Genomic DNA, 14,088 nt, shown 5'->3' with positions numbered 1-14,088 from the left:
AATTTATACAGACAATAACCATAAACCATGTGCTCTTTCAAGAGTATACGGAAACATATTCTCAACAATAAAAACACTTCCCGTATAATACTCTAGTAGACTAGTTATACGGATACAAGCACTGAGAAGTAGACGTGGTCAATAAAACTATCATTAATTAATTTTGTAAAATGAATTAAAAATCAGTCACTGTCACTATCACTCTCATCACTAGTAGTGCCCCAGGCCCCTCCTCCTCCGCTGGACGGAGCGTGAAAATCATAAACTGATATTAAACGAGGTATAGGTGTGGCCTGAGGTTGAAAAGCCACGCCTCCTTTAGGTAACTGTATATCATCAGAAGTGGCATCACTATCATAGTTTATATCATCTTGATCCTTGTGTACCGTGGTGGGTAGAAATGGTAGCTCAATCTCAGTATCTGATTCGATATTAGACTGGCTGCTACCGCCAACAGGAGGTGGGGCTTTGACAAACGTTTTACGAGACCTTGACGTCTTTGATCCTCGCCCACCACCTCTGGCCCCTCCTCCTCTGGCCCCGCCCCCTCCTGTCCCTCCTCCCGATTGTCTTGATCTCGGTGACCGGTGTGATGCTACTGGTGGTTTGATTGATAATGTTGATGAACCAGAAGTGACTTTATTATCAGCACTGCTCCATGGGCTGGGGGATATGTCAGTTATCTGACCATCAGCATCTCTGAGGAGGATTTTCTGATAGAGAGAGAGAGAGAGAAAGAAGGAGAGAGAGAGAAAGAAGGAGAGAGAGAGAAAGAAGGAGAGAGAGAGAGAGAGAAAGAAAGAAGGAGAGAGAGAGAAAGAAGGAGAGAGAGAGAGAGAGAAAGAAAGAAGGAGAGAGAGAGAGAGAGAGAGAAAGAAGGAGAGAGAGAGAGAGAGGAGAAAGAGAGGGAAGGAGAGAGAAAGGAAGAGGAAAGGAGAGAGAGGGGGGGGGGTGAATTTTATGATGACATATTGTACATGATGTGTATCACTAACTGGTGTCTGCTTTGCTCTGGTTTGAATTATCTTTTTATTCTTGTTAGCTGCTTCAACAGCCCAACTGATGTGCTCTAAGAAAATAACAGACAGGAATTCAGACAAAACATGAATACACAATACAATAAATAATTCATAATAATTCAATAAATAAATTCTGTGGTCTAATTAGACTAACAATAATTTCCCCTACTGCCTAAGGTTACAACCACTAACAGGATAAAATAATTATTATCAAGAACTCTACGACCTTGCTAAGTGCTAACGCCTCTAATATCATATAACATATCATACAGTGTGCTATAGCAGCTGTAGTATCGTATCAGGAGTAGAGGGAGTAGTTTTAAGGGAATTTTTGGCAAATTGCCACAGAAATTGGGTGAGATTTAGTCCAGCGAATTTGTACACGTGTGCCATTAAGTAAGAGCATAATGGCTCACATAAATGGTGGGTTTTATTTAAGCCAAATCACCCAATTCACTATAATTTAGTCCCTCCAAATTAATAATTTTATTAATTTACCAAACTCTTCCTCGGTTCTATTCCTGTGTAAGTACAGCCATATCTTCTTTGAGCTGATGTACCGGACACAAGGATCTTTCTCATAATGGAGTCTGTCTAATGCACCACTGACGGCATTGTTTAACTATTAATAACTATTAATATAACTAGTAGGAGGTGTGGTCTAACCTGACTGTTGGTAACGTTGTCAGAGATGAATTGAGAGTCTCTTAATAATATGCATAACTATTAATAACTAGTTAATAACTATTAATAACTATTAATAACCACTTACGTCAAGTCTTGTACCTTCTCCATTGGGTAACCTTGAACAAGCATCCCGTACTAAAAAATAATAAATATTAATTAATTAATTTAATTAATTACCTAGTGACAGTATAGTTACACAGTTTGGTCTCTCTTGTTTCAAGAGGGCGTGGCCTCGTGCTTTAGGATTGTCTTTCTTAACGACGGTCTTTGCTCCCTTTTATGAATTAATAACTATTAATTAACTTAGCCCCTCCCCCTTACTTTGACAGGCCCCACTGATGCTTCATATCCGTGCACTTTATAAGTGAAGGCTTTATGAGGATCAGAGTAACGCTGCTGCTCCTGTTAGTATCATGTTAGTATCATGTTAGTATCAATGTCAATGGTGAACTCACTAAATCTTGAAATCTCTCAATCTCGTGATGCTTGCTAGCTCTCACACTAGCAGTAGTTGAACTGAATAATAATAATAATATTAATAATAATAATAATAATAATAATAATAATAATAATAATAATAATAATATTAATAAATATTTAATGACAGGTTTATTTTCTTACATTAATGGTGGAAGTGGATCATAATCAGTATAATCAACAACGACCTAATAATAAATAATAATAACAATAATAATGATAATAATAATCATAAAACAACATTACCAGTGCTCTGTCAATGTTACTGTACCAGTGATTGTATAATATTAATAGTTCAGGCTCACTGTCTCTGTGATTACCTGATATTAATTAAAATAAAATAAATAAATAATAACAATAATTACCAATCCATCTCCAGTGATCTATTCTATCTCTGAACTCAATGACAGGATAAAAGTGAGGGAGTGGATCAAAAGATGACACAGCTAATGTAATGTAGAAGATAGAATTAGAATAACTGATACAATAATATCCACTTTTACATGTAATTGTATGTGCTGATTTTTAGCATTTTCGATGAGTTTTCATTCCACAAATTTTAGTACATTTTAAAAGTACATGATTACTGTTTTACCTCCTACTTCTCCTCCTAAGTAGCAAATGGCTGATAGCGTTAATTCTGACCAATCAGATTGAAGCGGTAACCATGAGCACGACTGACAGTCAGGTGACTCCTGTTAATAATCAATTATATATTAATTAAAGTGGGCGGGACTTACCAGGTATACTTCAACCATTTCTGTTACCTAAAAACAATAATAATAATTAATAAATTAATGATAAAATTACTTTATAAATGTCTCCTTTATTGTCTGGAAGTGATTGAAATGATTTCTTAATTATTGAAAAGAAACTCATGTATTGATTGCTTGGCAGTGGGCCATCCAATCTGTATATTATTAGTATGTTATTAGGATATCTCAGTATATTATTAGTATATCTCACATTATTGGAGCTAGTTTATCAGTTTTAAGTTTCTCAGGTTCCACGTACACTTCATAGACACAGCCACGCCCATAAAACAGCCCCTCCCACCTGGTGGAATATATAATGAATAGATACATTAATGACTACTAACTTCTTAACATCTTTTACAACTGGTTGAGGGATAATCTGTGGGTGTGGCTTAGATTTAGGCGTGGTCGCTTTAAGTGAAGGAGTAACAGGAGGAGGAGGAGTCTTCTCTTGTTTAACTAATTTTAGAATTACATCACAGTGTTACTAAATATAGCACGTATGTTACTATTAATAGATGGTGGAGGAAGGAGTAGCTCTGTTTTAATGTTAACAGAAGATGATGTTCCTGTAATACTAGCCAGTGTAATACCACTGGTGTTCAAATCAGGATCTAACTATGAGAATTATTTATTTATTTATTTATTTATTTATCTATTAATTAATTATTTATTTACTTTCTTCATTCTTCTTCTTTTCTTGTGCTTTTTCAATAATTTCTGAAACTCTTCTTCCGTAAATACAGGCTCCTGTTCAGTGGGTGTGGCTTCCTCATCTTCTGATGAAAATTCAAAATCGCCTTCTTTAGAACACTCCTCCAGTATTCTATTATTAGTATCAAAGGATGACATCATAGTATGATAATACTTTCTATATTTAGATTCGGTCTTAGTCCATATGCCTTTTCTCTTTTTAGTTAGTTTGTTGATATCATAAACTTCTAAATTATCTAACGACCCGTTGTCAAGGGCACTATACATAATGTGCTGTTGAAAAGGGAGAGAGAGAAATGATTAATATAATCATTAATTAATTAATAACTGACTCTTTTGCTTAGGAGAACATCCTGCATTAAACTCAAATGATAATATTTCATGTTTTGCTGAAAGGAAATAAAAAAATTAATAATTAATTATCATAATACTTGGTATAATTGATATTTCAATAGCTTCAATTTGTCTTTTAAACAGGAAATATCTCTCACATAATCACCACCTAATTAATAATAATAACAATAATATTACTAAACACTCTCACCTGATACTTTATCCCACGATTCTTTAATTGGATTACTGCCGAATTTAAATGCCACACCCCCAAAAAGATCCCTAATTAATTAATAATACAATAATAATTACAATGATGTCATTCTTACGTTATTGTGCTTTCTTTTTGTTCGTTTGAGAGCTCTTGTGGGAGGAATTTACTAAGATGCTCTCTATCAGACTCAGTAAGAACATTGTCCCATGTATCACGTGACATCACGTGACTAAATACATCCTCCTAATAATAATTTTTAATGCTATAAAAATAAATAATTAATCTTACATCCTCCAATAGTTCAGTAGGTACACTAATCTCCTCCCCACCTATCAGTAAAGACACTTCTTTTTTGCAAATTTGCTCTTCACTCTCCGCCGCCATTTTAATAAATTGGGCGTGGTTGGGTTAGTTTTGACCACACGTTTATTAATTAACTGCCTTGCTGCAATTTTTAACTCTTCATAAGGTGATGGATCTTGGTGATATTCTCTCTTATAAACCTGACACGTCCTCCAAGAGACCAAGACAAGAAGAGGAAGAGGAAGAAAAAGATGAAGTTGCAGCTCCTCCATTGAAGTGAACAATAATAATAATTTAATTAGTTAAATTCACAGATTTTGGCACATGGTTTTTTAAAAATTAACTTAGAGCTAGAAATAATTTTTGTATGTATTTAAAGTTTGAGCTGATTCCGAGCTGAGTTATAGTCATTTAAAAAATAAGCTAATTTCTAAAATATGCCCAAGGCTATTATACCCATGGTTTTTTCCAAAAAATGGCTTCGAAATCACCCCCAATTTTTATTACATTTTCTGATACATATTGATGTACTTATGCTGTGCAGAAAGTTTGAGCTGATTCCGACTTCAAATTTTCAAATTACGGCCATTTTTAAAAAAGAGCCGATTTCTGAAAATTTCCCTGTACTATAGCCCATGATTTTTTCTAAAAAATGGCTCCAAAATTACCCCCAATTTTTATTACATTTTCTGATACATATTGACGTCCTTATGCTGTGTAGAAAGTTTGAGCTGATTCTGACTTCAAGTTTTCAAGTTACGGCCATTTTTAAAAAGGAGCCAATTTCTGAAAATTTCCCTGTACTATAGCCCATGGTTTTTTCCAAAAAATGGCTCCGAAATCACCCCCAATTTTTATTACATTTTCTGATGCATATTGATGTACTTATGCTGTGCAGAAAGTTTGAGCTGATTCCGACTTCAAATTTTCAAGTTACGGCCATTTTAATGAACTAATTTTTCAAAAATTCCCTGTACTATAGCCCATGGTTTTTCCATAAAAATTACTCCAAATTATCTCCTGTGCTATTTATTTTAGGAAAAGCAATGGCTCCATAGCTGAAGGTGAATTAACAGACGAACAAAAATTAAAATTATTACAAAATTTAAGCGATGACGAAGATGAAAGTAAGACTCATAACTACGAGACCGGGAACTAATTAATATTCTTTATCACATTACCATGGCAACCATTAACTACCCCCTCCCCTCAGACCCTGAAGTACTTGACGCTGGAGCCGTAAAGAGAATGCTCCTCAGTTTTGAGAAGCAGGTACTCAAGAATCAAGAAATGCGGATCAAGTTTCCTGACCAACCTGATAAGTTTATGGAGTCTGAATTAGAGCTGAACGATGAGATACAGTCGCTCCACATCATAAGCACCGTCCCTCAGTACTACAGTCTGTTAATAGGGGCGAGGACTATCAACACACTCTGTAGCCTGCTCACTCACGATAACTCTGACATATGTATTGCTGTTATTGATCTACTCCAGGAACTAACTGATACCTCTTCTATTGATGAAACTGAATATACTGAGGCACTGGTGGAAGAACTGCTCAATGAGAAAGTAAGAAAATATTGATGGCCCACTCTGATCTTACAATAGCAGCTTACCGGTATTTAGTTAAAGTTGAGTACATTTTCTGTTCTATATACATGTTCTTGTATTGTTAATTACTGCATTGAGTTGATTCCAATGTGTTAAACCACATGTACACTCCCTACAGCATGTGCTAAAAGTCCAACCCACGAGAGCATTGGCAGGTTATACCAGTATAAAAGGACTGCTCATAATTGGATCCTATACCATTATTACCTATATTATCACATACAATTCTTGTAAGGGTGAGTGTAGATATACACAAACCCTATTATTTTTGTGATTTATAAGCAATACATTAGTTGATTCTGATCAAAATTGAAATGTTTAAAGTCACTCCAAAAGATGGCCTTTTTGCAGCCATGAACACACACACACGCTGAATTAATGTTTATTTATTAACAATTCCTAACTCTGATTATATTAACACTCCTCATTTTCTAATAGTTATTAGCTCTACTGGTTCAGATATTGGAAAGGTTGGATGAGAAGGTATCAGAGGACAAGGAAGGAGTCCATAACACTCTGGCCATCATAGAGAACATCAGTGAGATACTCAACAAACCAGTCACCACAGCTGCTGGGGAACAGGGCCTCCTGACCTGGCTACTAAAGAGAGTTAGGATAAGACAATACGACGAGAACAAGTTATACGCTTCGGAAATACTCGCCATATTACTCCAAGACCACACCCCCAACCAGTCGTTGCTAGGCAACAGTGACGGTATTGATATTCTCCTCCAGTCACTAGCGTACTACAAGAGGAGAGACCCACACTCGAGCGATGAGATAGAACTAATGGAGAACCTGTTTGACTGCCTCTGCTCCTCGCTGATGTACCCTCCTAATAGAGACAAGTTCTTAAAGGGGGAGGGGCTCCAGTTGATGCGTCTGATGCTTCAAAGTAAGAAACTCTCAAGACGAAGTTCTTTAAAGGTTCTCAATCATGCCATGTGTGGGGGCGGGGCAGAGTGTCGAGATAATTGTGAGAAGTTTATTGAGATATTTGGTCTCGGGAGTTTGTTCCCGGCTTTTATGAAGACCCCAAGAGGCGTCAAGAAGGGAACAGGGACGGAGGAACAAGAGGAACACGTCACGTCAATAATAGCATCACTGTTTAGACACGTGAGTGGAGGTGGGAGGGACCGTCTAGTCAGCAAATTTGTGGAGAACGATCATGAGAAAGTTGACAGATTGTTAGAGCTACATCTTAAATATAAGAATAAAGTAATGAATAATTAATATTTTAGTACTAATTAATATTCATTATTATTATTATTATTAATAGATCAGAGAAGTTGATGAGAGTATTAGAAATGAAAGACGTTATCGTGTCACAACCGGAGGTGATGAAGAAAACGAAGAAGAGATGACCTTTCTAAGACGGCTAGAGGCTGGTCTTTTTAAACTCCAGCTAATCGATTACATCATCACTGAGCTCTGTCTCTCAGGGATACCCTCAATTAGAGGGCGTGTCATTACCATATTAGGTCAAAGAGGCGGGGCATTAGTTGACGTGGTTAACGTCATGAGGGAATACGTTGACGGACTCGGAGAAGAAAATGAAGACGAGAAAGCAGAAAAGAAGAGACTAGCGGAACTTTTAAAGAACTTTGAAACTTCGATATAATAAAAATTAGTTTTTGAATTGAATAATAACAAAAAAGTACATACTTGAAACACTCCACTTAATAATAATTTAGTGGCTCGTTAAACTAACAAATTGTGGTATCTTAAACTATGTTGCTAAAAATAACGCGATACTAAAAATAAATCTGTTACCATACTCCTGGTTACCATATATGGAGGTATACTAATGGTCTATTGATGAAGGCTATTGATGGAGTACAAGATATGTGAATGGGTTCGTCTTGTTGGAGTATTGACCGCAGCATTCAGTACTTTAATGATAAGTACATCATTCGCTAATTCACACCATCCTAAGCTTTTATATCATGAATACAGTCAATTACTCACTACTAGTGCTGCTCCCTCACTCTCTCTTCTTTCTCTTTTGTTGAGTGTTGATGATGTTGCTGCTCTATCTGTCTCTTATTGTTACTGTGTCTTTCTATCATGGATGCAATGGTAAGGACACCTTTACTTCACTTCAATTTCCTCCACTTTTGTAGCTGGAGTATCAGTATTGATTGGTGATAAAACTATTCAAAATGGAGATGAAGTGGAAGTCAGTCCTGGTGGAAATCTTACGGTAACATGTTCCACTAATAATGAGAATGAAACGGCATTACTGGTTTCATCCAACAATACTGTTAATATAACAGTTGTGAATAACTCAACACTGAACAGTGAAGAGTACCTTGTACACAATATAATGAAGGAAAGTCATAACAGTGTGATAACTTGTCATGATAATACAACCAGCACATACTTCTATCTTAATGTAACATGTAAGTTAAAAATAAGAGGCTGATTACTAACTTAGTATTTGCTTTAGATGTTCCAGAGATTACGCTTTCTCAGGATAGTTATTTAAAAGAGGAAGGAATAAATTTAACCATACCAATAAACATTTCAGCCAATCCTCCAGTAGAGAGTGTTCACTGGTATATGAATGGTGCTCCTATTAACGATATGAATGTGATGACATCAGATGACAGTATAATGTTTCAAGACCTTGATAGAACGCATGGTGGGAACTACAGTGTGCAAGGTCATAATAGTAAAGGAGATGGAGATAATGCTACCTTCTTGTTAACTGTGTATTGTAAGTACATACACTATACCACTATCCATTAAAATTAATACTGTTTTAAATGCTTTGAATACATACACTTCTACATTAGCTTATACTTTAAAGGTGTAAGCTATTGTTAACAATTTTCAAGATTAATTGTCTATTTTTCATGTAGTTGACATAGAGTTTGCAGCCAGTGATAATTTTAATGAGAGTAACATGACAACAGTAGAATTGCATGAAGGAGAGATGTATACAATAAACTGTTCTCTGTCATCAGTTGGTTCTCATCCACCCAACACTACTGTACACATACAACAAAGCAATGGAAGTTTGATATACAACGAATCAGAGATGAATATCACAGCAAGCAGAGATACCTATTACCTCTGTGTAGCTAATAATGTGATGGAGACAGCTTATTTCAACTATAGCATCATAGTGATTCCAGCTACAAGTAAGTTATAATGATTGTCTGTCTGTTAACATTGACACATGTATAGCTCCATCACCTTCACCAACATCATCACCAATGCCAAGTCCTACACGAACACCAGGAGCAGGTAACACACACACATATACATATACATATATGTCACCTAATACATATGTATACCCAATACATATGTACACCCAATACATATATGTACACCCAATACATATATGTCACCCAATACATATATGTACACCCAATACATATGTACACCCAATACATATGTACACCCAATACATATATGTACACCCAATACATATATGTACACCCAATATACCGTATGTACACCCAATATACCGTATGTACACCCAATACATGTATGTCACACAATACATATATGTCACTCAATACATATGTACACCCAATACATATATGTACATCCACACATCATTAGTGTACATATATGTCACTCACTACATAATTTGTTTATACCATATGTCACTCACTATACACACACACACCCACCATTGGTGTACATATAACATATATGTCACATGCACATGATTGGTGTACATTATGTCACTCACTGTCTTTCATTAGGTTATACTGTCACTGTTAGCTTTGGACTGGTCATCATTGCTATTGTCCTATCTTTCTTTGTCAACTGAAAAGAGACTTTACTGCTCTTTCATTATGTGTACTGTAGGAACCTTCTGTATCATTACTATACTGTAGAGTGTACTGTTGTTGTTGTTATTGTATTTGCATGTATGTAATTATAATAATAATAGAAATATTGTTGGTAGATTAAATTTATTATAAAAAATAACGATTCGCGACAAATATTAGGAATAAACTAAAAAGAACAATAACAAACACAATTAAATTACGTATCACAGTACAACAGCTTGTTCAGTTCATATAACTAATACAGTGCAGAGTATAGGGACAGTGCTATCATCAACATTGCCATCAGACCACAAGATGCAAGAGCCCCTATTAATTAACATTGTAATTAAATTATTGTTTATTAATATTGCATTAATATCATTACCTGCTCCTCCAGTTGGCTGTGAAGTAGGACTTGGAGTGTTACTGGGAACAGGGACAGTTGGAGTCACAGGAGCTATAGAACAAATATTAACAATCTTCTTCCTCCTTTTCTCACTCCATCTTACCTCTTATTGTAAAGCTGCTATTAGCAACAGTTACATTCCCAATTATATTCTCAGCAGATACCACTACTGGGTATGTAGTACCAACGTTGAATTGAGAGAGGTCAATCATCAGTGGGAACACTCTCACAGTATAAGTTGTACCATCAACCAGCACATGAAACCTTTGAACAGCATAAGGACTATTATCAGTAAACACTCCATTGATGACGACCGACTGAGAGGAGAATGTAACAGAGAGAGTGAATTGAACATCAGGAAGATCTAAATAATAATATAATAAGTGAGAAAGGAGATAAAAGAGATACTCACTTCCAACAATGATGTTATAAGTCAGTTCACTGGTTGCTACAAGATTGGTTACTGTACAAGTATATCTGCCAGTATTGGCCTCAGTAGCTGAACTGATGGAGAAATGACCAGTAGATGTATCAACATTACTTGCACTACCAGAGCCTGAGGTTAACTCGTAATTCAATGATGAGTTAGTGACTGGAGGATTAGCAGCAGATACTGAGCAATTCAGTAAAGTATTGCTCCCAACAACAACTGATCTATTGACAACATTACTACCATCAGTTGAAGGAGATAGTGCGAATTCTGGAGCATCTATAAATAAACAGCAAAATCAGTAGAATAACAATATAGGCATGTGAAATATTGACTAGCAATACACTACAGGAGCAGTCATTTTTTAACACATAACTACATCATGATGAATTCATTAACTGGTGGCTCAGCCAAAATAAACTAACAACATTTGCTGCATCAGTACAAGTATTGGCATGCAAATAATTTGATAAATATGATTTGTTTATACTAGCACAGCGTTGCATGAGCTTGCACAGGATATAGAGTAAGATAATTGGAAGATAATCTTGAGGTGTAAACAATAACCTGAACATGGGCATAAATTAGTTGTATATTAGCAACTAATGCTAGAGATATAGAAAGAGGACACATTGCTATTATGATAAACAGTGGATTTATACTCACTAGATTATTATTATAAACTTACAATAGACATCTAAACTGATAGTTGCAGTTCCATTCCCTAATGAGTCAACAGCAGTTACTGTATATAGCCCCGAGTCTTCTCTTGATACACTACTGAACCTCATTGAACTAGCTGATAGACTCAGCCCTGGAGAGCTGCTTATTATAATACCGTTCCTTCTCCATGTGAATGCTGTGAGCATTACTGGTGCATCCAGTGATAGACTTAGTACTGGACTGCTCCCTTCAATGACATTGTAATAGAGAGAAGCAGGAGAATATAGAGGAGGAACTGAGAGAGAAAAGGGGAGGATCAATCGTTGAAATTAAATAATAAATAATTATATGCACTAAACTTACAGTCTACAATGATGGTGATCACATTAGATCCTTCACCATTACTGAAACACTGTATGATGGTCCCATTATCATTTCTTGTAAGATCATTCAGTTGATATTGAACTCCAGGTAGCCTGCCCATTCCACTGCCCTCACCAGCTAGCATTAATCTTCCTCCCACTGCTGTAACGTTATGATTTATCTGTAGGATTTGCTGTCCTTCTCCATCACAGCTAAACTCCAGATTGTCTCCTTCTCTCCCGGTCAGTACAGGATAGGGAGAGAGGCTCACTTGAGCTGTAGTACAATGGAAAGTGTGGATTGGATTGTAGTATACTTTACTATTAATGATATCATTGAATTACCTTTGCTATGAACTACGAGTAACAGGGAGAGGAGAAGGAAGAAGTAGCAGCGAGCCATTGCAGCATAAAGTGGAGGAGTAGACCAGCCCCTCCCTAGATTAGATCTGTAAAAACCACAAAAATATTAATTAATTTTAAAATCATTATAAAATGGGTTTAAAAATTCAAAAGTTAATAGTTTCATATACATCAGTTGGAGCAGTTGCTATGCCAAATGGCTAGTCACACACATTCACACAATGGTTTAAATTTTAAAAATTAACAGTTTCATATTCAGTTGGAGCAGTTGATGACCCAGTAGGAGGACTAGTTGCAGTAATGGTGTGTCCTGCAGGTAAAGAATATGCCACATTCTCTTGTACATTAACAATTGAATCAACTGCTGCATATGCTTCATCAGACACTGAAAGAATTGATGACATATTACCGAAAACTGTTGCTTCTTTTTCACAATAAAATTCTTTAATTTCTGAAACAAAACAAATAAATATATAAATAATTACTAACATACTTTTCCTGAAATAAAGACATTGTAAAATAATGATAATGATAAGTATTATAACTAGTATCAGTAATATAAATATACTGATTGTTATACCAGCAATAGAACCACTTGATAATCCTAAAATTATAAACAGAAAATGAAATGAAAATAAGAACAATAACATTAACCTGATGTTTGAGGTGTAGTGGTAGGAGCATTACAACCAGTAACAGTTAATATAATAGTAACTGATGTAGTAATGATAGATGCAGTAGTACTGGATACTGCAATGTAATGTATTGTAATGACACATTAAAATAATAATAATATACTCACTTGGATCAATAGTAAAGACTTGAGGATGATTAAGAACATCTGAAAAACCATATTGATTGGTGGTTACTATACTGACTGATACTGACCCACCATTAGGTATACTAATACTAATATCAACAATATCATTAGCCTGATAACCATTGAACTGATGTGTAGTAGAACTTATAATAGATCCATCAGATGTGTTAGTAGTATTAACAATAAGCCTAATATTAGTATCACCAGGATACATTGTACGCACTCTTAATACTAGTACACCAGGAGATGGTACATTACCAGTAATCACTGGAGATGAAGGAATACCTATAGAAAGAGAAGGAGAGTGGGTGAGATATGAAGGGAGACTAAACTATCAAGTAGTGTTGTTTTAGTTAACTATAACTAAAACTAAAACCCTTTTAGTTAGGCCAGATTTCCTTTTAGTTAACTAACTATAACTAACTAAAATTATTTTAAAATTTAAAAAACTAACTATAACTAACTAAAAGTATTATAGAATTTGTAAAACTAACTATTACTAACTAAAATGGCTAAAGTTCAAACTAAAACATAGAAGTACTTATCAGTCTAGCACTTCACTACTTGTAGCTAGTAATAATGTTTTAGGTAACTATAACTAAAACTAAAACCCTTTTAGTTAGGCTTAATTTTACTTTTAGTTAACTAACTATAACTAACTAAATCTTTTAAAAAAACTCTTAAACTAACTATAACTAACTAAAAAGATTTAGAAAGTTAAAAAACTAACTATTACTATAACTAAAATTATTTTTATTGAAGCATAACTAACTAAAACTAACTAAAATCAAAATGTAAAGTTCCATAACTAACTATTACTAACTAAAAGTCTCATTTTGTAACTAAAACAACACTACTATCAAGATAACTAACAACATGTATAACGAAAAGCAACATGTTTACATTTACTTTATGTAGATATTCTTTCTTACCTTCCATAGGCACAATGTTATCAATAATCCTAACATCAGTTCCATTAGCATTGATAGCTGCTATTCTACAAGAGTATGATAGTCCAGCAGTAATAGGTCCTACTCTAGTACTACCCATTAGATTAGAATTACTGCAATCATTCATAGTACAAGATACCATACCACCACTGCTTCCCTCACCACTAGTACTACACAATACTTCAACATC

The 14,088-nt window shown here is 35.1% G+C and overlaps 4 protein-coding genes across 4 annotated transcripts; 2 read left to right on the top strand and 2 right to left on the bottom strand.

The window, feature by feature from the left end:
• Positions 1–40: 40 nt before the first annotated feature.
• LOC100633681 (nuclear factor related to kappa-B-binding protein-like) lies at positions 41–4,616 on the bottom strand. The gene is made up of 24 exons (XM_003386738.2): positions 4,488–4,616; positions 4,315–4,442; positions 4,197–4,267; positions 4,084–4,154; positions 3,985–4,041; positions 3,807–3,925; positions 3,617–3,764; positions 3,448–3,556; positions 3,283–3,397; positions 3,150–3,239; positions 2,994–3,093; positions 2,924–2,950; positions 2,779–2,878; positions 2,549–2,629; positions 2,430–2,503; positions 2,328–2,371; positions 2,162–2,222; positions 2,028–2,108; positions 1,884–1,980; positions 1,792–1,841; positions 1,686–1,742; positions 1,518–1,641; positions 996–1,069; positions 41–713 (listed from the first exon to the last, which is right to left on the bottom strand). The coding sequence occupies exons 1-24, from the start codon at positions 4,581–4,583 to the stop codon at positions 183–185; spliced, it is 2,505 nt and encodes an 834-aa protein (XP_003386786.1). The 5' UTR covers positions 4,584–4,616; the 3' UTR covers positions 41–182.
• Positions 4,617–7,840, top strand: LOC100633554 (beta-catenin-like protein 1). The gene is made up of 5 exons (XM_003386737.3): positions 4,617–4,778; positions 5,541–5,629; positions 5,716–6,071; positions 6,552–7,331; positions 7,393–7,840. Exons 1-5 carry the CDS (start codon positions 4,672–4,674, stop codon positions 7,732–7,734), a joined length of 1,674 nt encoding a protein of 557 aa, XP_003386785.1. The 5' UTR covers positions 4,617–4,671; the 3' UTR covers positions 7,735–7,840.
• Positions 7,841–8,064: 224 nt separating this feature from the next.
• LOC105312831 (uncharacterized) lies at positions 8,065–10,091 on the top strand. Its single transcript, XM_011405770.2, has 6 exons — positions 8,065–8,192; positions 8,237–8,515; positions 8,563–8,832; positions 8,978–9,259; positions 9,306–9,365; positions 9,836–10,091. Exons 1-6 carry the CDS (start codon positions 8,132–8,134, stop codon positions 9,901–9,903), a joined length of 1,020 nt encoding a protein of 339 aa, XP_011404072.2. The 5' UTR covers positions 8,065–8,131; the 3' UTR covers positions 9,904–10,091.
• On the bottom strand, positions 10,062–12,215 carry LOC100633430 (hemicentin-2-like). The gene is made up of 7 exons (XM_019996787.1): positions 12,111–12,215; positions 11,767–12,042; positions 11,429–11,698; positions 10,723–11,019; positions 10,414–10,674; positions 10,290–10,361; positions 10,062–10,231 (listed from the first exon to the last, which is right to left on the bottom strand). The coding sequence occupies exons 1-7, from the start codon at positions 12,166–12,168 to the stop codon at positions 10,161–10,163; spliced, it is 1,305 nt and encodes a 434-aa protein (XP_019852346.1). The 5' UTR covers positions 12,169–12,215; the 3' UTR covers positions 10,062–10,160.
• Between the last annotated feature and the right edge of the window lie 1,873 nt (positions 12,216–14,088).

Source organism: Amphimedon queenslandica, unplaced genomic scaffold, assembly GCF_000090795.2.
Source record: "Amphimedon queenslandica unplaced genomic scaffold, v1.1 AMPQUscaffold_13399, whole genome shotgun sequence".
Lineage (NCBI taxonomy): Eukaryota > Metazoa > Porifera > Demospongiae > Haplosclerida > Niphatidae > Amphimedon > Amphimedon queenslandica.
The sequence above is the reverse complement of the archived record's forward strand: the minus strand, read 5'-3'. Positions and strand labels throughout refer to the sequence as shown.